This window comes from Diceros bicornis, chromosome 4 (genome assembly GCF_020826845.1).
Source record: "Diceros bicornis minor isolate mBicDic1 chromosome 4, mDicBic1.mat.cur, whole genome shotgun sequence".
NCBI classification, from domain to species: domain Eukaryota; kingdom Metazoa; phylum Chordata; class Mammalia; order Perissodactyla; family Rhinocerotidae; genus Diceros; species Diceros bicornis.
Window position 1 is genome coordinate 67359994 of NC_080743.1, and position 22827 is coordinate 67382820.

At 44.6% G+C, this 22827-nt stretch overlaps 1 protein-coding gene across 1 annotated transcript in view; it reads right to left on the reverse strand.

Annotated features, from left to right (window-relative positions):
- Positions 1-228: 228 nt before the first annotated feature.
- The window catches only part of LOC131401639 (neuroblastoma breakpoint family member 9-like), an 82697-nt gene continuing 60098 nt past the window's right edge, over positions 229-22827 (reverse strand). Inside the window, exons 4-6 of the mRNA XM_058536896.1 lie at positions 3372-3474; positions 2357-2571; positions 229-275 (exon numbers count right to left, since the gene is read on the reverse strand). Coding sequence (XP_058392879.1) covers positions 229-275; positions 2357-2571; positions 3372-3474 — 365 coding nt within the window. The remainder of the gene's footprint in view (positions 276-2356; positions 2572-3371; positions 3475-22827) is intronic.

Here is a 22827-nt window from a genome sequence, read left to right on the forward strand (position 1 = left end):
TCTGAAGGGATACGCTTCAGGCATGAAACGCAGGGCATTGAAGGTGAGGAGAGACATTTCATGCCCGATAGGATGTTGGACGGAACCGTTGCTATTCGTTGCAGAGGTGAGTTGTGGATGTCATGCCAGCTTTGGGTCCAGTGATGTGAGAGTGGGGCCAGGGTGACAGGGGCACATCCTGGAAATGAGGAAGGGAGCACAGTTCCCTGAACCAGCTCTTGTTTGGGCTTAAACCCAGTCCTTGAACTGATTCACTTCAATGTGTGTCTGCGCAGCTAGAGGGGTAGAGTTCAACGAAAGTGGGCTGAGCAGGGATTCCAGCTGGAGCTTGAAGACGTGCACGATGGAATACTCACTGGCTGCATCCGGAACAGAACAGACCTCCACCTGATCGACACAGAACACGGAGGTGCTCGTCTGAGTCCAGTAGGAGTGCGATCGGCCAACATCAACTGAGTATGTCCCATAGTACTCGTCGAGAGACGGTGTCGGGAGCTGAAGCTCTCCCATCGGTGGCAGATCCCTCCTCATCCTGGTGGGGTAGGGAGGACTAAAGGTGAAACAAGAGGGTTTGGGAAACACACTGTCCTAGCGCTGGTTTCCCCAGAAGGCAGAAGGGTCCGTCCACAGAAAAGAAATGGGAAGACCTCGTCAAGGGAGAGGAAACAATCCTCCTCTATCTTGGGACAGAGTAGTGTGGAAATGGGACTATCAGATAGGCAGCGTGATAAAAGAGAGACACAGAGACAGAGACAGAGAGAGAGAGCAAGCAGAGGTAGCTCGGAGCACTGAGCAGAAAATGAGCTCGTGAGCAAGGAGACCGAGCTCCCCCAGTACACAAGAGCCATGACGCACCTACTCTCAGAAATCCAGAAAGGTGGCGTCAACACTTTAGCAGAAACATTCTTGAAAGCTAGGCACACTTGCCAAGTCAGTGTCCCCGGTAGCATTGGAGACTCTTAGAAATCTGGAAGCTTCAAGATGACTTTCTCTCAATACGGTCGAATGTGATGGATTTTTTTTTTTTTACTCATCACCTCCTCGGCCAAGAAATACCTGCCACAGTGCTAATGCCAAACAGGCAGAGGCATAATTGCTTCCTATGCCAGCCGGTGGTCCTCACAAAGAGAGAACGGGACAGGGCAAGCAATCCTCTGGCTGGTTAGTACACCTGCATCAACTGATTGCAGGTGACTACATTGGAGAGAGATCAAGCAATTGGCCTCTGTAAGGCGCACAGTGGAATAGGACATCTTTTTGAATATGACACTTGTGGTGCAATGGGTCTAGTCAGCACTTTCTGATTTCCCTGGATCTGAGATCCCCAGATGTTCTCAACATGAAGTCCCACAATTCTTGAGACTTACCTGGAAGACAGGTGGTGATGGTCTTCCTCGTCCCCAAGATCAGGATGGTTTTCTACAAAGAAATTCAGTAAGGGTCAGTCACATTAAGCAGTTCCCCCTTGGAACATTATCGTCCAACGTTCAGTCCTGGCACAGGGACATCACTATCCTCAGTGTGACAACAGGATACCGTAAGAGCCATATTCCAGGAGACCTCAGGTGGGGTCTTGTGAAACCTCGTGATTCGCTCCCCTGAACCACTGGGAATACCTCCGTGATCGGGTAGACCCTCATCACAACACCGTATCCCTGGTCTGTGTCAAAAATCCCAGATATCTTTCCCTCACATATTCTGGGGAACAAGCTGAACTGCATTCTCACTGATTACTGCACTATGCAGCCTTTTCTCACCAGACACACTAGTCTTCCAGTGTTCAGAGGAATTCCTACACTCAGAGTAGAGTGACGGAGGTGATCTACAAGCCTTGGCATCCAAACGCATCTTTCAGGCTAGGCAGAAACGCGGGACATTTTGTGGATGGCGAATGCCAAGGCATAGGCTTGATGACTACAGCTACCACAAACGGATTATTGGATCCATTTTACAGGTAAGGAGATCGATATGGAAGAAGTAACAACCAATCTCCCGCCCACTGTTAGTAAAGTCAACACTCAGGCTAGAGCCTGGGAAAGCCCATGCTTTGGCCAGGTCTCTTTTCACTCTAACAAGCTGTCTGTCATGTCCTCTTTTCTGTGCTCTAACACTGCCTCTTGCTCTAAAGCTCACGCTCTATCAGGAAGGGAACAGACACTTGGAGCAGCATGACCTCCACCCTGTAAATATCTCCTCTCTGCTCCCACCCAGCCAGTCCTGACCCTATCATGGCCCCAAGTGTGGTGTGGAAACCAGGACGGCTTGTCAAAACATTACAAGGGGAGCTGTGGAGTCTCTTGTGAGCCAGGCACCTTTGAGAGCAGTTCAGTGCACTCAGGGCCTGTGGCCACCTTACCTGAGCTGAGCACACCGGCAAGGCGCTTGGCCAACCCGCATCCCTCAGCCAGTTGCTCTCCGAAGCCTGGCCCCTGGTCGTCATCAGGGTCGTCATGTGTGAGGAGGTCACTGAGGTGCTGATGGAGTAGGACCGACACTTCTCTCCCTTCCTGTACCTGGTGCCGTAAATGGGTCAGTTGTTGCTCCTGATCTCGAATTCGGATATTGTATTCCCTAAGGTGGGACAGAAGAGAACATTTCAGAGTCAAAAGGGATGAGTGATAGATTCTAAAGGTTTTCAAGAAGATTTCTGTGGGAATTTCCTCCAAGGAGTCCTCAGAGAATTCTGGCACATGTGTGGTGACTTGTCGGTGGCAAAGAGAAAGAAGAAGGTAAAATATAAGCTTCCTCTGGATCAGAGAGTTCTCCTGTAGATTCCTGGAGATCCTAGTCATTGTTTCCTTCATCAACAAAGCCAGCCGTCTTCCTAAACCTGCTGTAAAAACACGTCTCTTCAGTTCTTCACTTCAGCCGTGCCCGTTTCTATGTGGAAATACACACAGTGCATTATGCAGTGAGTGGACACCAAGCCAGACACAGAAATGTGGACAGGACAGCTGGTGTTCGCTGGAAAGAACACGAGAAAGACAGGGTGCAGGAGACAGCATTCTTTTGAAAAAAAAAATGACAAACTGTAGTGCATCAGGAGGTGAGTATGTTAAAGGTAAATGAGGTGACGATGGCACAACACTGAATGGACTAAAGGCCACTGAATTGTTCACTCCCATTTGTTCAAATTTACGTCATGTGAGTTTCAGTTCAATAATTTATGTTTTTGAAAAAAGAGTGAATGAGCCTCTGAATAATTGGGGTCCATAATTTTCCAATTATTTTTCTCTAATTGTTTTATAAATATTTCTGCACATGTGCCTGCCATGTACATTTCTGCCTTCTACTGGCCCAAAGTTGCTCCTTGCCCCACTTCAGAGATTCCTACCCCTTCCCCCCAGCCTCCCCACACACACTCCCCTTACCTGAGCTTCTCAGCTAGCGCCCACTGCTCTGCCAGCTTCCCCTCCTCAAGATGCAGCTTCTCCCCCAGCACAGATTCAACGAGGTCTTGGTACTCTCCACACTCTGAGAAAAGACAGAGAGGCCTGCTCAGTGGAAAGCTGGCCATGCTGCTGTGGTCACCGCCTTCAAGGGAGGACGCAGGGTCCATCCCGGGACAGACATAACCCCAGCACCAGGCTCTACGCTGGGATTTCCACATCTTATTCCTCAGCCTCCCAACTACTACGCGGCATTTGGTTACTCCCCATTTTAGAGCTGAGGAAAGAGAAGCTCCAAGGCACAGAAAGTAACTAGACAGATTAACTGGTATTTGGCAAGGTCAGTATTCACATCCCCTGAGACTGACCCTGAGTCCTGGGCCACTTTACCAAGCCTTGCAGGCTCTTAAGGGAAACACTGAGCAGGCGCACAGAGTAGCGATTTCCTGTATGCTTGGGAAAGCCCCGGGGACTATACTGACTGTTGGTTCCCTTGAGCTCAGAATTTCAAGCACAAGTACCTCAAAGATAAAAACATTTACGTGGGTGCAATTCTGAAAAATATAATACATTAGACCATAAATTCCTGAAGGAAATATGCACAGATACTAATCAAGTTTGTGTTAAACTGAAAGTAGCAGAAGGAAGAACTAATAAGTACTGTTTACTCTGTGACAGCAACTGTTTTAGGAGCGTTACAGAAATCACTCACGTGATTCATTGCAACCAGTCAAAGAAGTAGGTACTATGATAGCACCGTATTAACCGAGGATGAATCTGAGGCTCAGAAAGATACACAGCTTGGATTGGAGCCCGGGAAGACCGGCCCTGAGTCCGTGCTCTTCACCACTGCACCATGTTACCTTGACACCCAGGCTTAAATGAGATCTTTCTTCTTCATCATCTTCAAAATTTGTTTCCTACGGCTATGCTATGATTATAAGGAAAGATGTAAATAAAACTTAGTTTGTCCTTTCCTGAAAGCTCTTCTCTTCACATTTTTAAATGGCAGGCTTCAGTTTTTCTCTGTATCAGTGATTTTTAATCACCACCTCCACAATGGCTTATTGAAAAGCAATTGTAGGATATGACACAAATTCAGGCTCAGAGTTGTCCAGACTCCTTCTAAACACTCCATTGTGCAGGTGCCCAGGTTCTCACGATGCCTTTCATCACCACAGCCCAGTCTTACTGAACAGGCAATCGAGCTTCCAATTTTGAGACTGACTGGGGGAGGGAAGGGCCTGCCTCACACACTGGCTTGAGTTTTTCCTGGGGCTAGGGGTCTCCTCCACCTACCCTCATTCTCACTTTGGGCACATGTCTCGCAGCCTAGATTCTCCAGGTCACCGGGACCTGCTGGCTATCCAGCATCCCTGAGGGTTCACCAGCTGAGAGAGACAGAGGGGGTGGTATGCAAATTCTGATTTCCACAGAAACAGCCTCAACCTCACCACAGGTGTCCAATGGTTTCCTTGGACTCAGGAAGAACAGCCAGTGCCCTGGAAGCAGGGCTTCCCTCTCACCAGGCTGTTCCCTGTCTTGATGGTGTCACTCACAGATACCACAGTTTCAGGGAGGAGCAGCCTCATCTTTAAGCTCCTTTAAAGCAGGTCCTATCACCTGTGTTCCCCAGTGTGCACTATCACCAGTTTCTGCAGTGTAAGTAGCACAGTGCTTTGCCACCGGGACCTCAGAGAAGTCTGAACTGATGGGTTCATTAGTTCCAGACATTTAGGCCAACAGTGATGCAGGATCTGATACAGGACAGAAAGGATGCTGAGAGAAACAGTCTAGCCCTTTCCCGAGAGAAGCAAGCAGTTGTGTGGCTGCACCAGCAATCCATATCTGGAACTTTATTCTAATTCCACCCTACACCACACTGCAAACCTGAAAATGTTACTAAACTCTTTGTGCCTCAGTGTCTCCATCCCCAGCAAACTGAGGGTAAAATACCCCCTTCTACTTTTCCTGGATTGTGGTCAGAATGAAGTTTATTTGGACAAAGGGAATAGAAGATAAAGTCTGGAGAGTGTTCAGTATTTTAGAGGGAAGACAGTGATCATTCATCCCTTTGGTGACCATGGCCCTGTAGGACTTACTATATTTCTGCAGCTCCTTGGCCAGAGAGTAGGTCGTAGCTTGGGATACAAGGAATTTCTCCATGAGGTCTTGGAAGTCCTGCTCGCTTTTTGCCAGCTGGGAATGCAATTCTTGGTTGATTTCATGGACCGTCATTTCTGCCCTCGGATCAGACACAGAGCTAAGACATACTGCCATGGTGACGTGTGGCAGAAGAGGTAGAGCCAGGGACTGCTAGAGAAATCCAAACACATAAGGTTAAAAACAAGTGAAATCAAACAAAAACCAATACAAAAAAACAAGTGACATCAAACAGGTTTCATCAGGCCTGATCCAGGAATTCCTACCCTACCGTTGGGAACAACTTGATCGACGCCCCACAACACTTGAGAGTCCGTAACTGTCCAAACAAGGGTCAAGATGCCAGAGCTCAGAGCCACAGGCACTGCCTGTAGCTCAGACTCAGACAGGAGTGATGGAGAGAGCACCCAGCGCGCCAGTTAACGGTCTGGAGTTGCCATAGCAGAATTGGAAGGTGTGGGGTGTCATGGAATCCTAGGAGCCCCTGCCTTCCAGTTGCCTAGGCCACGCTGACAAACAAGGCTGCCTGGTCTCTTCTGAAGGTCACCACCGATGGGGACCACCCCTCAGCAGCCACTCTCAATAGCTGTCTACCCTTGTGCTGATCTACCAAAAATATCTAAGCACAATTCTCCCTGTTCCATCTTGTGTGCATCTAAAAACATCAAGACAGAACAGTTTCCTGACAAATTTTATTTTCTTAAGCACTGGCATGAAGTCACCCCATGTTCTCTTTAAATTAAAAGAGATCTTAAGGCTTTTCCACACGTGAAAGATGTCAAACTTTTAGATTCTCATGATGTTCTTCTCTGGGTCTTCTCCAGTGTTTTCTACATCCATTAAAAAGGACAAAAACCAGAGTACGATACTAAGTGAAGGAAGAGTTAATTTAAAAATTATTTTCTGTCCTGACTCTCTCAGCAGGCTACTTGCTGCATCCCTGTCTTATGTCGACTTCTTACCCCTCACTGGGGCACCATGTTGGCTTATCATTAAACTGAAGTCTGAGTGACAACCTTACCTCCTAAAATCCTTCTCTATGAGTGGGTTGCTTTTTTGTTGTTTTTTTAATGTCAGTAAACACCCTCTCTCATACTTCTCGTTCATGGATATCATTCTTGTCCCACAAGAGCTCTTTCCAAGCTATGAAAATGATTACAATAGTTTATGTGTCTATCCTGAATACGGGTAGTGGCCATTTCTTTTGGGAAGACTTGTAAACCTGATGCTATTTTTTATGTCTTCATTCATTTCACTCACATGTTGAACAGAACAGGGATCAAGAGCAGTTTCTATGGAACATTGCTTGACACATCTCTTTGAATTGTCATCATGCTATTGAGCTGTGGTTGTAGTCCTCTAACAGGACATGAAAGTTCAAGGTCACGGGTCAGGGATGGTTGATGATTCACAGTGTACGTGTGCAGTGGGGTTCAGTGACAGAGAAGCTGGGATTGAGGAGAGAGGGACAGGCAGGGAAGGGAAAGTGATGCCCTGAAGGTCCTCCTCACTTTCTGGTCATCTGTTGCCACCTGCGTCTTGTGAGCCGGAGACTTGGGAGACCCCCTCTGGCACTGGTCTCTTCAGTTTAGCTGCTGGACTTGCCTGAACTGAGGGTGAGAGGGGTGTGACCACGTACCACTGAGCATTTATGTCCAGGTCAAGGACAGAGGACTGCATCGACCGCTTTTGAAGCCCATCTTCTCCCCACCCCACGCCATCCTCCAACAACACTGTGTAACGATATTGGTGTGTGAGATCCATCCAAAGCTTTCAAGAAATCTATTTTTTGGTGTCTGTTGGGCCTGACATGCTTTTCTTTATGTCTCAAATGCCTGCGATCTACTGGGCCGTACTGTCCTGAACTTGTACGGACTTGCTAACTCTCTGTTTTTTCCTTAGCTGGGTAGAATGTTTATAAGATTTTCTTACTTAAACCCCACTGTTGAAGTTTGAATGAGTAATAATAGGATTTATTGTGTAAGGTGAGAACCTTGGAGAAGACTGGTCGCATCAATGAGCAAAAAAAGGAAATTTAACTTCCATTCAAAGCAAGCTAGAATTTGAAAGTAGGGCTCTAACTGTTTTCAAGGTGAACTGTCAGGTGCCTCAGTCATATGCCCCCAAGGGCTTGTGTCTCTGCTGTAAAATGAGTGAAGTCAAAATGGGGTCAGATGAGCCAGGTCCCCTTCCATTCTACAGTCCTCCAACAGTTTCTCCTCTGCTTTAGAGACTGGATTGAAAATATCCTTGTTGTTCGGCTCTGTCCTACTTTTGTGTTTTGGGTAAAAGTTATACAGCTCAATGTTTCCTACCCCCAAGTTGATCATTATAAGAATCGCTTGGATCCAAAGCAATACTTGAGACAAAAGAACAAAGCGGGAGGTATCATACTCCCTGATTTCAAAATACACTACAAAGCTATAATAATCAAAACATCCTGATACTGGCAGAGAAACAGACACACAGATCAATGGAAGAGAACTGAGAGCCCAGAAATACACGCTCACATCTAGGGACAGCTAATTTCTGACAAAGGATCCAAGGACTTACAACAGAGAAAAGAAAGTCTCTTCAATAAATGGTATTGAGAAAACTGGATTGCCACACGCAAAAGAATGAAAGTAGACCGTTACCTTCCATCACACAGAAAAATTAACTCAAAATGCGTTAAAGACTTGAAAGGAAGACCTGAAGCCATAGAAAACATAGGGAGTATGCTCTTTGACCTTGGTTTTAGCAGTATCTTTTTGAATATCATGTCTCCTCAGGCAAGGGAAGCAGAAGAAAAAAGTAAACAAATGGGACTACATCAAACAAGAATGCTTACCTTATGGTTGGGAACAACTTGATTTACACCCCACAACACTTGAGAGTCCGTAACTGTCCAAACAAGGGTCAAGATGCCAGAGCTCAGAGCCACAGGCACTGCCTGTAGCTCAGACTCAGACAGGAGTGATGGAGAGAGCACCCAGTGTGCCAGTTAACGGTCTGGAGTTGCCATAACAGAATTGGAAGGTGCGGGGTGTCATGGAATCCTAGGAACCCCTGCCTTCCAGTTGCCTAGGCCATGCTGACAAACAAGGCTGCCCGGTCTCTTCTGAAGGTCACCGCTGATGGGGACCACCCCTCAGCAGCCACTCTCAATAGCTGTCTACGCTTGTGCTGATCTACCCACCTGTGTCTTTCCAAAAAATATCTAAGCATAACTCTCCCAGTTCAATCTTGTGTGCATCTAAAAACATGAAGACAAAATAGTTTCCCAACAAATAAAATGTGTTGGGAAGTTAAGCACGGAAAGGGAAACCATCCACAAGACGAAAAGACAGTTACCAATTGGGAGAAGATATTTGCAAATCATATATCCGATAAGGGGTTAAAATCCAAAATATATAAAGAATTCATACAACTCCACAACAAAACAAACAAATGGAAACAACCGGATTAAAAAATGGGCAAGGATCTGAATAGACAGTTTTTCAAAGAAGATGTTCACATGGCCAAAAGGCACATGAAAAGATGTTCAACATCACTAATTATTAGGGAAATGCAAATCAAAACCGTAATGAGATATCACCTCATGCGTCTTCAAATGCCTATCACTAAAAAGCCAAGAAATACGTGTTGGAGAGGTTGTAGAGAAAAGTGAACCCTCATATATTGCTGGTGGGAATGTAATTGCTGCAGCCACCATAGAAAACAGCATGGAGATTCCTCAAAAAAATTAAAAATAGAACTACCCTATAATCCAGCTATTCTATTTCTGTGTATTTATCCAAAGAACACAAAATCACTAATTCCAAAAGATTTATGCACCCCTATGTTCATGGAAGCATTATTCACAATAGCCAAGACTTGGAAACAACCTAAGTGACCATTAATGGATGAATGGATAAAGAAGATGTGAGATATATATATGTACACACATATATATATACACACACACACACACACACACACACACACACACCATGGTGTACTACTCAGCCATCAAAAAAGATGAAATCTTGCCATTTGCAACAACATGGATGGAACTTGAGATTTATTATGCTAAGTGAAATAAGTCAGATGGAGAAAGTCAAATGCCATATGATTTCACTCATATGTGGAAGATAATAAAAACAACAAACCGACACAGACCCAGAGAACAAATTGGTGTTTCCCAGAGGGGTATGGGGGAAGGGAGAGGGCAAAGGCGTAAAGGGGCGCATATGTTCGGTGACAGATGACAACTAGACTTTTGGTGGTGAACACGATGTAGTCTATACAGAAGTCGAAACATAATGATGTACACCTAAAACTTACATAATGTTATAAACCAATATTACCTCAATAAATATTAACTTACAAAAAATGAAAACAGAAAATAAACGGCAAGCAGAAATGGAACACCAGTTATGAGAAATATGAGAGGAACAGGGAAATGGTCTGCTAAGGCATACCCTTGCAGCATCTAAATTTCTACCATTAAGAATTCATCCCACTGGGCTGGCCCTGTGGCCTAGTGGTTAAGTTCAGCATTCTCCACTTCGGCAGCCTCGGTTCTGTTCCTGGGTGCAGACCTGCACCACTTGGCAGCGGCCATGCTGTGGTGGCGACCCAGATACAAACAGAGGAAGATTGGCACGGATGTTAGCTCAGGGTGAATCTTCCTCAAGCAAAAAAAAAAAACAAATTAGGAAAAAAAAGAGGAAAATTGGCAGTAGATGTTAGCTCAGGGCAAATCCTCCTCCCAAAAAAAAAAAAAAAAAAGGAATTCATCCCATTGGATCAAAACAGCCCATAAGTATGTCTTTTTAAAATGTAAAAACTGCCTGGAACATTAACTCTATCAGCATCATAGGCTCACAACAAGGGGCAATAATATCTCTGAAAAACCAAGGAGAATGGATTTGACTGAAGACTTATAACAACACTACAAAATAGAATGTTCATGGTTCTGCTCCCACCAATTTCTTAAGAAATTGTTCAAATTCAAATTGAATTTGTTCAATTTGTTCAATTAGTTCAAATTCCTTTGAAATAGCTGTGGGAATTCCCAAAGGGGGGTTGCATCTGCATTCCAGGAACTCCTCCTCCTGGTCACCAAGGTGCACCTACCACTTTGGTCAATCTGCTAGCTGCAGACAACCAAAGGGGCAACTATGCCATGAAGTCACCAAGGACTCTATGACGAAGACGTCTGCCATCTCAAGTGCCAGCTCTGTTGTCAGTGCCTTCAATGCTGTGGCTGCTGATGCCTGATGTGGAAGGAATTCATGTCGTTCCTAGAAAAAGCCAACTTTCCTCTCAGCCAAAACTGTAGCCAACCAATGCTTCTTATGTTTTGAGCCTTTTATATCAACATTTTACAGTTTTGCTCACTATTTTATTAGAACTCCTGTGTCTCAGAGTTCTGGATTGAAACATTTGACTTTCCTAGATCACTCCATGGTCAAATGTACAAAACTCTTCAACAACCCTGCAAGTAATTCTATTGGGTTTGGAGAATTAAACCTATTTAAATTCTTAAAAAAAAAAAATCATCTGGGAGAGTTAGTACAAATACAAGGTCAGAGTCTTCATTGGTGGTGATTCTGACTCAGTGGGCTGAGCGGGGGGCTGGAATCTATGTGTTAAAGTTACTCAGATGTGCAGTCAGATTGAGGACCTACTGATATCATCAACATTCCTCACAGTTTGGGGAACGATTATTTCATATATGTTATTACTTCTAATCGTCACTATCGACTTGTGAGGAAAGCATTCCCTTTCCCTGGTTTGCTGATGAAGAAACCAAGGCACAGACAGGGTTTGTAACTGGCCCCAGGTCCCCTTGTTGTAAGCGCTGGAGCCGGCTGTCAGGTAGAGTCCCCTCCACCCCAAAGCCCCCTCCCACATTTTCCAATTCACTCTGCGTCAGGTCTTTCCAAGTAGGTGCTTCCTGCCTATACCTCATTTCTACCAAAAACTTCCCAAAGTTAACATATATTTTGGTGTGTATCAGTACTTTATTCTTTCTATCCTTGAACAAGATTTCATTTTATGACTAGACTACATTTTGTGCATTTATCAGTTGATGGACATTTGGGTAGTTTCTACTTTTACTGCTATGAATATTCACATACAAGTTTGTTAGTGACCATGTGTCTTCAATTCTCTTGAGATATACCTAGGAGTGGAATTGCTATATCTACGTCAACACTATATGTAACTTGGAGGAACTGACCTACAGTTTGCCAAAGCATTTGCTCCTTTTTACATTCCCACTAGCAATGCATGAGGATTCCAATTTCTCCACATCCTCCTCCACACTTGTTATCGCCCATCTTTTTATTACAGCCATACTAGTGGGTGTGAAGTGGCATCTCATTGTGGGTTTGATTTCTATTTTCTTAATGACTAATCATGTTAATAAATCTTTTCATGTGCTTATTGGACATTTGTATGTCTTCTATGGAGAAATGTCCATACAAATCCTTTTTCCATTGATTAACTGGATTATTTGTCTTTTTATGGTTGAGTTGTAAGAGTTATTTCTATTTTCTGGATACTAGATATGTCAGATATCTGTGTTGCAACTGTTTTCTTTGATTCTCAGGGTTGTCTTTTCATTTTTTGTGTTAGCATCCTTTGAAGCACAGAAGATTTGGATGAGGTCCAATTTATCTATTTATTCATCGGTTGTTTTTGCTTTACCTGTCATATCTAAGAAATCAGTATGTAATCAAAGATTACAAAGATTTACACCTATGTCTTCTTCACCACATTGCTTTGAACAAGAACTTTTCTCGGTTAGGGTACAGGCATATTTTTGACTTTTGATTCCTGTAAATTGATAGAGATGTCTCCTGACTGATACTCACAGGTCTGCCACCCACTTCATTGGAGCATCCACGTGCTGTTAGAGAGATCTGGGAAATGGTATGTATGACTATCCCGGCTTTGACTCAGGTGAGAGTCCTGGTCAGCTGGTTCAGCTTCTCCTTGACCTCTCCTGGTGTCAAAAATTGTTCAATATCTTTGGAGTTGAACAACTGATTGAGTGTCTTCCTGAGGAACACCTGGGAGTCCGGGTTGTTCTAAAGCTAGTGGACTTCCTCATTTCATTCCAGACAGGGAAGACTGCGGGGGCTGGGTCTGGTCAAGATTTCCATCTCTGGTCTTACATGGAAACTAGCCCTGCTTCAGGGTTTGGGGATGGCTGTTCAAGAAGCTCTTGTTCCTCTCTCATTCCTTTTACTATATACACGACTTCTTTCTAGAAGCAGTGGGAAAATATTTATTTTAGAATATCTTATCTGTTCTCTGCCAATTTTTTTATGTCTCCAAATTTAAAGTGGGTAAAGGAGGACTCCAAGTCAAATATTTTCTTAGCGTCCATTATTGTTCAAGTGATTATATTTAACCCTAAGAACTATATTATTAGTCAGGTTTTATCCTTTTCTTTATGAGAAAAAAAGCTCAGAAAGATGAAAACATACTCCAAGGCCACAATCTAGTGAGGAGAGGAGTGGGCATTAGAAACAAGTTCCGTTTGGCCTTCCAATTTTCATCCATGGTGAGTGCCTTGGTGTTACGTCTAAGACTTCTCTGCCTTTGCCTTGTTTGTGAGAATATTTCCATTTTACTTTCAAAAGCTTTATAATTTTAACTTTCACGTTTCCAATTAACTCAATGTGTGGTGGAAGGTGGTTGTGAATATTAATTTAGTTCTAAATAAATAGTCATTCATTCTCACATCTTTTAGCAAAAAAGTCTTTCATTACCCCCACTGAAGTGTATTGGTGACTTTATTTTAAAAAGCCAAATAATTGCATAACTGTGGGGGTCAATTTCTTACTCTCTACTCTTTCACATGATATATTTGTGCTGTGTCTACTTCCACCAATACTATAGTGTCTTAATTACCGTAGCTTTCCAGTGAGTTTTGAAATCCAGTAGAGTGTGTTCTCCAACTTCATTCTTCTTCAAGGTCGTCTTGGCTATTCCAGGTACTTTGATTTCCATAAACATTTGAGAATTAGCTTGCAAATTTCCCCCCAAAATGCCTGATACAACGTTAATCAGAACAATGTTGATTTGTCATTCTAACAACATTGAATCTTCTAATCTATGAATTTGATATATATTTTTCTATTTATGTAGTCGTCTTTAATTTCTCTCAGTGATAGTTTTGAGGAGTCTTCATTATATGTGTTCTTAAGCATTTAATGATTGTGAATGTTAATCTCTATTGTGTTTTATTGGATTTCATTTTCTAAACACTCAGTCTAGGATGGAGAAATGCAATAAATTATTATATGAATGCCATTGAGGTATAATTTTGGCACAACAGACTGCGCCACTTTAAAGTATACAATTAAATGCACTTTGACAGATGTAGACACTAATGAAACTACTGCTACAGTCAAGACACAGGGCATTTCCATGATCTCACAGCATTCTTTGGGCTCTTTGCAGTCCATCACTCCCTCAACCCTCAGCCCCAGGCAACCACTGTCATTACAAATGTGTTTGCATCTTTAACAACTTTGTATGCATGGAACTATACACGTGTTCTTTCGTGTCTGCATTCCTTCATGGAGCATAATGATTTTTAAATCCACCCGTTTGTATAGTGATGAATGGAAACTAGACTTTCGGTGGTGAACATGATGTGGTGTATACAGAAGTTGAATTCTAATGATGTATACCTGAAATCTATATAATGCTACAAACCAATGTTACCTCAACAAAAAAAAGAAAAATAAGAAATAATAAGAAAAAGACTTATTAAACTTGCCTCTTGATTTCTCCAGCTGGCCGAGACACAGTCAGTAGCGACTGATATCAGCAGTTTCCTCTGGAGACCTTGGCAGTGTTGAGGGCTTGCAGCCAGCATGGAGCCCAGGTGTTGGCTGTACTCTGAGAGGCTGCAGTCTGGCTGAGGTTCGGGGTCATGGACCCAGACAGGTCATCCAGCTGTTGGGAAAAGCAGAAGGGGGTCCAGGACAACCACTGAGGTCATCCCTGGCCAGCACTGGCCAGTTCCTCCAATGAACCCACCACAACTACACTTCTCATAACTTCCCGGTTACTAGACTGAGAGCCCTCTGAAAGTTGGGATAATATTTTATTCATCTCTGTTTTCATGATCCTAGCAGCCAGTCAAGCACTTGAGGAGGCTCTCAGCGACATTTGTTCAACCGATTGAATAAAAGTGGCTGCAAAGCTCCAGTCATCTCAACTACATTCCTGTCCCAAATGTCCTGTCAGGGATGCTCTGCTTTCTCCCAGGATGTAGCAAATCCCCTTCCTTAGACTGGGGTCTGCCCTCCCCTCCCCATGTCCTAGGACACTCACCTGTGGTCAGCTCTGATGAGGAAGGGATGGTCCTCAGGGATTCCTCACAATGGTTCACCCTGTCATTAGGAAGAGATGTCCTCGGCCTACTCTCTCATCATCTGGGCTGCCACAACTCCTCGGTTTAGGAAACCTATCACATTTTGTTGAAACTATCTCTTCATATTCTTCCTCTCACTGCTTTGATTTCCTTAGGGAAATGTTATTGAAATGCAAACTCCAAGTTCTTGACATAGCATAAGGAAAATTAGGCATTGAACACATATTTAAGACATATTGTGTCTAAAGCCTTTCTCAACCATAAATGCAGAAGAATATTACTATCACTGCTTCAGATGCAAGGGTCCCCTTACCCTGGCCCCTCCTGACTTGAGGGCACAACTGTTTAAGGTAAGAATGGACCTCTCCAACCCTTCTCCAAATACCATCTATCCCTCTAAGCCCACACTTGAAGGGCATCCACAGTAACAGCAGCTCTGAGGTTGAGGCTAGGGGGTCTGGGGAAGAGCCTCTGGGGTCCCATCCTCCTCTTTGAATTGGTGTTTCCCAGCAGTAGAAACCAACCCTGATCCATCCTTGGATCTCCTTGGCAGGAGAACAGGTTCTCTGTGGAGTAAGTTACTCTCCCAGTCCTCACCGCTCAGCTCAGGCTGCTCCTTGAGGAGTGGATGATGCTGTACTCATTCCTCAGTTTCCCTTGATTTCCTGAACTCAACTTGTCCTTATTCTCACCTCCTTTGGCATCCACCTGCTCCACCAGTACCTTCACCTTCTTTGGGTTATTATCATACTCCCAACCTGCTGATTTTCTTTCTTCCATCTGCTCCCTCATTTCTGTGTTTTCAGGGTGTGGGCTCAGCTCAGGCTCCTACAGGAGACACACAGAGAAGAGACTAAGGCCCGGTCTCACTTGCAGTTCCCAGGGCACGTTTAGCACGCATCTCAGTCCCACATGCACTCAGAGAAAAGTGAGCAGGAAGGGACTTTGGAGAATTTGAACAACAATGTTATCTTACTGATGGGGAAACTGAGGCCCAGAGAGACTAGGAGATTTTCCCACGCTCTCTCACCACTTGATGGCAGCAGAGCCCCCACTCAAGCCTTGGCCACAATCTTCCCTGTCCAAAGTACTTACCACTCCCTCCAGGAACCCACATCTGAATTTCAGGGGACAATGGATCAAACATCAGGATTTCCACTGTTCCAACTCAAATATCTCAAGGATCTTTCTGGGGACAAATCTTTTACCACAGTTCTGTAGTCCTATTATTTATACTCAGTCAGTTTTCAAACCTGGCTGACACAATGGGACCAAGGAACACACAAGTAGTCAATAAAATTTATCATAGCCATAATTAAAATATATTTATGTGATTATCTGTAAAATGTCTGGCTCTTGTGCCAGAAGCTCATCTTCCTGAGAACGGGCACTCCGTCTGCCCATTCACCCCGTGTCCCCAGTGCCTCCACAAGACACTGCCAGATAAAAGAGTCAGTAAAGACTTGTCAAGTACATAAATAACAGTTAGCAAGAATAGCTAACTTGTACTGATGTCTTCCACTCCCAATCACATTTCTAATCAAATCCTATCCTAGGTTTATGCTGGATAAAAGCACAGACTTAGGAAAAGCAGTCAAAGATTCAAATACCAACTCCACCATGGACCAAGTATGCTTTAGTGGATGATTTCATTACCTGCTTTGAGTATGTTTATCTCATGCAAAAGAGAGAAGAATGTCAAACGTAAAACAGAGAAGCAGCCTTGACCACTAGAGCGTTGGATGACTAAATGCGATAACAGGCAGTAGATAGGGCTCCAATCCCTGGGCACCAGCTGCAGAGCTAAAGAACACCTACTTCAGAGTCAACGTGGTGCTTGTCAAAATCCTCTGCACAGCAAGAATGGTGAGCTCACCTTCAGGTGACTGTTTCCAAGCCTTTGTAATGTGAAGGGCACTATGAACGGCATTTTGGGCACTGGAGGAATGTCTCTTTCATGCTACCAACCAAACCTCTAAGAGAAGAAAGAGGGTACAATACTTAGCTCCACGTAACATTATCTGCAAATCCATCGACTGTCTCTGTTTCCTATGGCAGATTATTTTTAGCTCCTTGTTCTCCTGAGCTCACCAGACAAGGTTTTATAACAAGTGCCAGTTACCAGCACAGGTGAACCAATTCAAGGAGAGCAACGAAACAGCCACTATAGCAAGTTCCCCAAACAAAGTCTTTTGAATGCAATCTCTCCACTTATTTGGGCTAGAAATAAAGAAAAGATCTATTTTTTCAAGGCCTATTCTAATGAAAATTTAAAAGTCTCTGTGTTCCAAAAGTCTCTGTTCAAGCCCAATCATGGAAACCTCACTTCTCAGGGTGAGTGGGTTCCCAGTTCACTGCAGCCTGGGCTCTGTCAAGGGCAGTCAGGTAAACTCAACCTCAAACCTCTTCTGTGAACCAGCCCCTCACCCTCAACATCCAGAACAGTGTGTGAACCCAACAGGCAGGAGCATCCAACAAGCACGAGTGATGTGTTTGCACTGCTCTGGGCCCAGATCATCTGAGAGAACAGAGCATTCATAAAATAGAAGAGAACAGAGAAAAATCCTATTGATTTCAGCTTTTCCAGGATGTCAGTTAAGTTAGGCCAATGAATGTAAACTCATTGAGTAAATCTCTCCATAAAGGGTTAATTGTTGGCAAAAATAAATGGTAGGTACAGATGCTATCCAGTGTTGGCAAGAGGGTAGAGAAAAGAATATTCTCATAAATGATTGAGAATATGAATTGGTAAAACTTCTTTGCAAGGCAATAGGGCAGGATTTACCAAAAATTAGATATATGCAAATATATTTCTAAACCGAGCAATTCTCTTTCCAAGGATAGACACTAGAGACATGCTTACACAAGCTATGATGGAGATATACAGATATAGATGTAGATATACAAATGTCCACTGCAGCATTGTGTCTAACAATAAAGACTGGAACCAATTTCACGTCTGTCAGTTGGAGAACCTTTATTTAGAATGGTCCATCCACACCCTGAAAGGGTCTGCAGTTGTTTCAAAGAACAAGGCAGATAACAAAAATGCTGATGGTGATGGATGGTAGGAGCTAATATGCACCGAGCACTCACTATGTGCCAGGCACTGGGCTCAATGATTTACCAGCACATCTCATGTAAACCTAGGTCAAACCATGTAGGAAGAACTCCTATTTGACCCATTTAAAGTGAGAAACTGAGCCACAGAAAATTGAAGAAACTTAGTCAAAGTAACACTGTCACCCAGTCAGGTTTGCCCCTACAGCTTGTGAGACTAGAGTGCTCTCTTTTCTTGTCCTCTATTTTAGGGATTTCCAGTGAGACAGAAAAATACCAGCCTCTGATGCCCTGCACTGATCTGACACTCACAGCCTGACCATTTTATTTTGTTTTCCTGTTGGAAATCATCTCAGATACAGAACATCAGCCTCAGACACGATTACCCTGAAACCTTGACAAAATTGGACAAAACAAGGCTAGCTCGTAATTTCATCCAGGCACAGACAAAAACAAGGTCACTGTGCAACCTATGAAATCCCAAACACCCTCCTGTATTCATAAGGAAATGACTGTTACTTCTTCACTCCAATCATAGAATTGTCCACGCTGACTACAGTATTCAATATCGAACAAACCCTGCTTCCTCCCATCCTCCCCCAAATCACGCAACCAAAGCCCCAATCCTACAATAGGTTCTTTCTAACACCCTCTTACTCAGACCACGGGATGTGTTCTTTCTGGCTCCAAGGAATAAAAAACCCAACTTGTTTAACAAGAGGTTTGTTCCTGATGATTTGGCTTAAGGGAATCGACACCAGGTTTCTAGGGATGAGCAGCTGTAAAAACCCAGCCTCGGGAAGAAAGGCTGTACACACTGTCTGTAAGAAACGTAGGCTCTGGAACTCCAAAACTTGTTTTAACCCTTAAAAATTCTACCAAACCCCTTTAGTAACTAACATGAACCTTCCGAGTTCAGGCAGGATTTTTCCACGTCTGATTTAAAGTAGAGAGATTGAAGATAAGGGTAAGAGAGAAGCTAGTTAAGAGAGAATGTGCAGCCCAAACATAGCTTCAAAGAACCTGGAATCAGTCAACTCCGGTATCTGTAGCTGAGCTTGAACCACCAACCCTTCAGTGAACAGATGAATGAGCTCACCTATTACTCAAGGAAAGGCAGGCACCGGGCCTCTATGCCGGGTCTTTCTAGCCCCAAGCTGCTGCAGCCGGGGCTCCTCTGCCTTGTGGAACACCACCAGCTCCAGAGAAAGAGCCCAAGAATCCTGTGGCGATATCTACACCTACCGTAATGTGACATAAGAACTGGAATCTCCTGTTGGCGATAAAGGTACAGGACTCTCATGTGACCATACTCAAAAGGAAATGATTTCACTCACATGTGGAAGATAAACAAACTAACAAACACATAGACACAGGGAACAGATTGTTAGTTACTAGAGGGGAAGGGGGTGGGGGGAGGGCAAAAAGGGGTAAAGGGCCACAGGTGTATGGTGACGGCAACTAGACTTTTGGTGGTGAACGCGATGTAGTCTACGCAGAAGTCAAAATATAATGATGTACACCTGAAACTTACACAATGTTATAAACTGACGTTACTTCAATAAAAATAGTCAATTTAATAAATAAAATGCTACATTTCCCTAAGAGATTAGTCACAATATAGGTGTCATTATCCCCCCCAACTTAAACACATGGTGCTTTGGAATGCTTCTCTCTGGATCTTGTTGCAAAGACTGTTACCTGGCTTTTGTGTCCATGGACCTTGGCCAAAGGCATGGAGGACTTGGCAGGCTCTGTGGGGTCTCCTCCTACAACGGCGCATGGCCCTTCCCTCCCTTCCTATTCTCACTAAACTGTGGGATACTGCTTCCAACTCCTTCTCCCTGGTGAGTGGGGGATTGTTATAACAGCTCTCTCTCTTTTTTTTTTTTTCGGTGAGGAAGATTGGCCCTGAGCTAAAATCCCTTGCCCATCTTCCTCTTTTTGCTGAGGAAGATTAGCCCTGAGCTAACATCTGTGCCCATCTTCCTCATTTCGTATATGGGACGCCGCCGCAGCATGGCTTGACAAGCCGTGCGCATACGTCCAAGCCGGGGATCCGAACACGAGAACCTGGGCCCCAAGGCAGAGCTCACGAACTTCACCACTACGCCACTGGACGGGCCCCATTACAGCTCTTTTTTCCCAAAAAATCCTGTTTTCATATCTGGCCTTGGCAGACACGCCTTTGGGTTTATCTTTCTTCTCCCTTTCTTCCCTTCAAGATTTTGCTCTGATTTCTAGAATACGTCCTTAGCATGATCCTGCAAATCTTTTTTCTTGTTGTCCTTATTCCTACTAGGATGCTTTTCATTTTCAAGAGCTCTTTTTCTAAACCTGTCTCTGGATGAAGCAGCATCCACAGGGACGAGGCCTAGGAGTTGACAGTCAGCCTAAACCTGGCGGGTGAGGACATCACTTCCCGGCTTGTCTGCTGACCCGCCATTGGCAGGGGCGATGGATTGGGAGGCGAGATGCGGCAGGGGGCGGGGCGTGGGGCGGAAGGCAGGCAAGAGCCAATGATGCCGGGTAGGGGGCGTGTCTTCTGTAGATGAGGCAGTTCCGCGGTCCGCCGTTTAGGCGCACGTTACTCACGCTCTAGATGACTTCCTGACCCGGGGGGACGGAGTCCGGGACTGTTGCTGAATCTGCAACAACTTCTGTGTGTTGGAGCTCCGGGGCTGGTGTGGGGGAGGTGCTTGAGACCGTGAATGCACACGGTAAGGAATACAAGGGTCCGGCAGGGCGGCAGGAAGCAGTTTTCCAAGTGTGATACCCGAGATGTCCTCAGCATGGGCGTGCTTCCTCAGGGTGCGGTGGTCCGGCTGTACCTGGTATTTTCTTATCTCTGCCGTTTTCCTAACTCTGCCGAATTGCCTGTATGATGTGTGGTAGTGAGTTATGGTGTGTGGGTTTTATTCTATTTGGGATTTAGTGAGAGCTGTTTTAATCCCGAGCTTCTAGTTCTCCTTGCTATTAGCGTTTTTGGTTCTTCCCGTCTTGCCTTTCTTCCTTCCAAACTGACGACTCTCGCTCTTCCGCTGACTCGGCGCTGCGGGCAGTGGGGCTCTCTCCTGCGTATTTCATAGAGGCGGCCACAGACCCTGGAGCAGACACACCCTTGGCAGGTCTAGTGTCTTTACTGTTGCTGCTTTGTTGCTGTTGCTGCCAGCTATTGTTTTTTCTTTTGTTGTTGCTCTGTGAGTGTGTGTGCGTGTGTGTATTCCCACGTGTTTAGTTGGGGGGTGAGCTTTTGGGGACACGTAACAAAGTGGATGCTGGGAACCTCAAGTGATCTTCTGTAGGTTCTGCCTCTTCTCTGGCTGTATGTTCTCTCCCAGGTTGTTGACTTCAGTTGGAGGCCACGGTCCCCTCACCTCTGCGTGGGGCATTTCCTGTCTAAGGGCTCTGAGATATTTGGAATGCTCTGGCCACGCTACCCTTGAGGAGCTCTGCCCCATGGGCCCACATAATACCGGGGGTAACTGGGAAGTCCTCTTCTCTGCCATAGTTATCACACACACTTTCCTCGTGGGTCATATGGATGTAATAGTACCCCACACCTCATAGTGCTGTGCAGAGTAAGATAACCCCATTACTCACCTAGCACAGTTTGTGCTTCCTGGTATGATGTGCATTGACAGAAAGATATTTGTTTCTTTCATTGTGTAACACAATATGCAGAAGGCTGCCTAAAACATAAATGTACAGCTTAATGAATGGCTATAAATGAACATAACCAGCACCTAGATCAATACCTAGAACATGTGAGGCTTCCAGAAGCTTCCCACATGCCCCTTCCTCATCACCTCTCCCTCCCTGCCCTTGGCAGTAACCACAGTCTTATTTTCATGATGCTTCATTCCTTGTTTACATATTTTATAATTTTGTTTATTAGGCCCAATTCACAGGTCTGGATTTTAACCTGTAATCGTATAGTATGTATTCTCTTATGCCTCGCTTTTTTCCCTAAAAATTATGGATTTAATAGTCATCAGTGATTCCTCCATTGTGGTTGCTAATGAAATAGACCACAATTTAGTTATCCATTCTATTGATGATGGACATTTTGGTTGTTTCCAGGTTGTGGATCTTTCACACAATGAGGCTATGGTCCTTCTGGTGCAGTGTCCTGGGCACAGTGGATTACACAACAAAGAGTGGAATTCTGGGGTCCTGTGTTATGCCTATCCAAGCCTTTCTGAGGTAAAAAAAAAAAAAAAATCTATAAAGCAATGCATGCAGATTATCTGAGTCATATGAACAGAATAAAACAAAACTGAATGAATGTGATATACTGGATATATAGATATAAGCCTACATGTTAAAGTACTAATCAGTGTGTTTTCTGTGTCCATCCTCCCTGCTCCGTTCAGGTTTGACATCTTCACAAATCCAACTAGAATGACCTGGGACGGCTGGATTCCATTTAGCAGGGGGACCCCATGACTCTGTGAGGAGACCTGGCCTGCACTTCCTTCTCTCTTGGGAGATTTTTATGCTTCAGACTCTCCAGAACCCCAAGACAAGGGTTGGCAAATAAGGGCCTGCGGAGGTGGGGGTTGGGAGGGGACAGTCCTGCTCCAGGTGAAGGACTTGGGCCCAAGCTTGGGGAGACCCAGTGGAAAAGGAAAGAATCCCTAGAATCAGGGCATGAGAGGAGGAATGAGTGGCTATTCATGTGGGAAGAAGGGAGGCTGGAGGATGAGAGATGAGGGCGGGGTGTGTGTGTGCAGATTCTGGTAAGGGAGTGTCCCAGAGAGAGAGGGGCTGCCATTCTGGGGCCAGGGAATAGAATCTCCTTGGTATTCAGCTCTCCATCCTCCCCCTCCTTCTCCTCCTGCTCCTCCC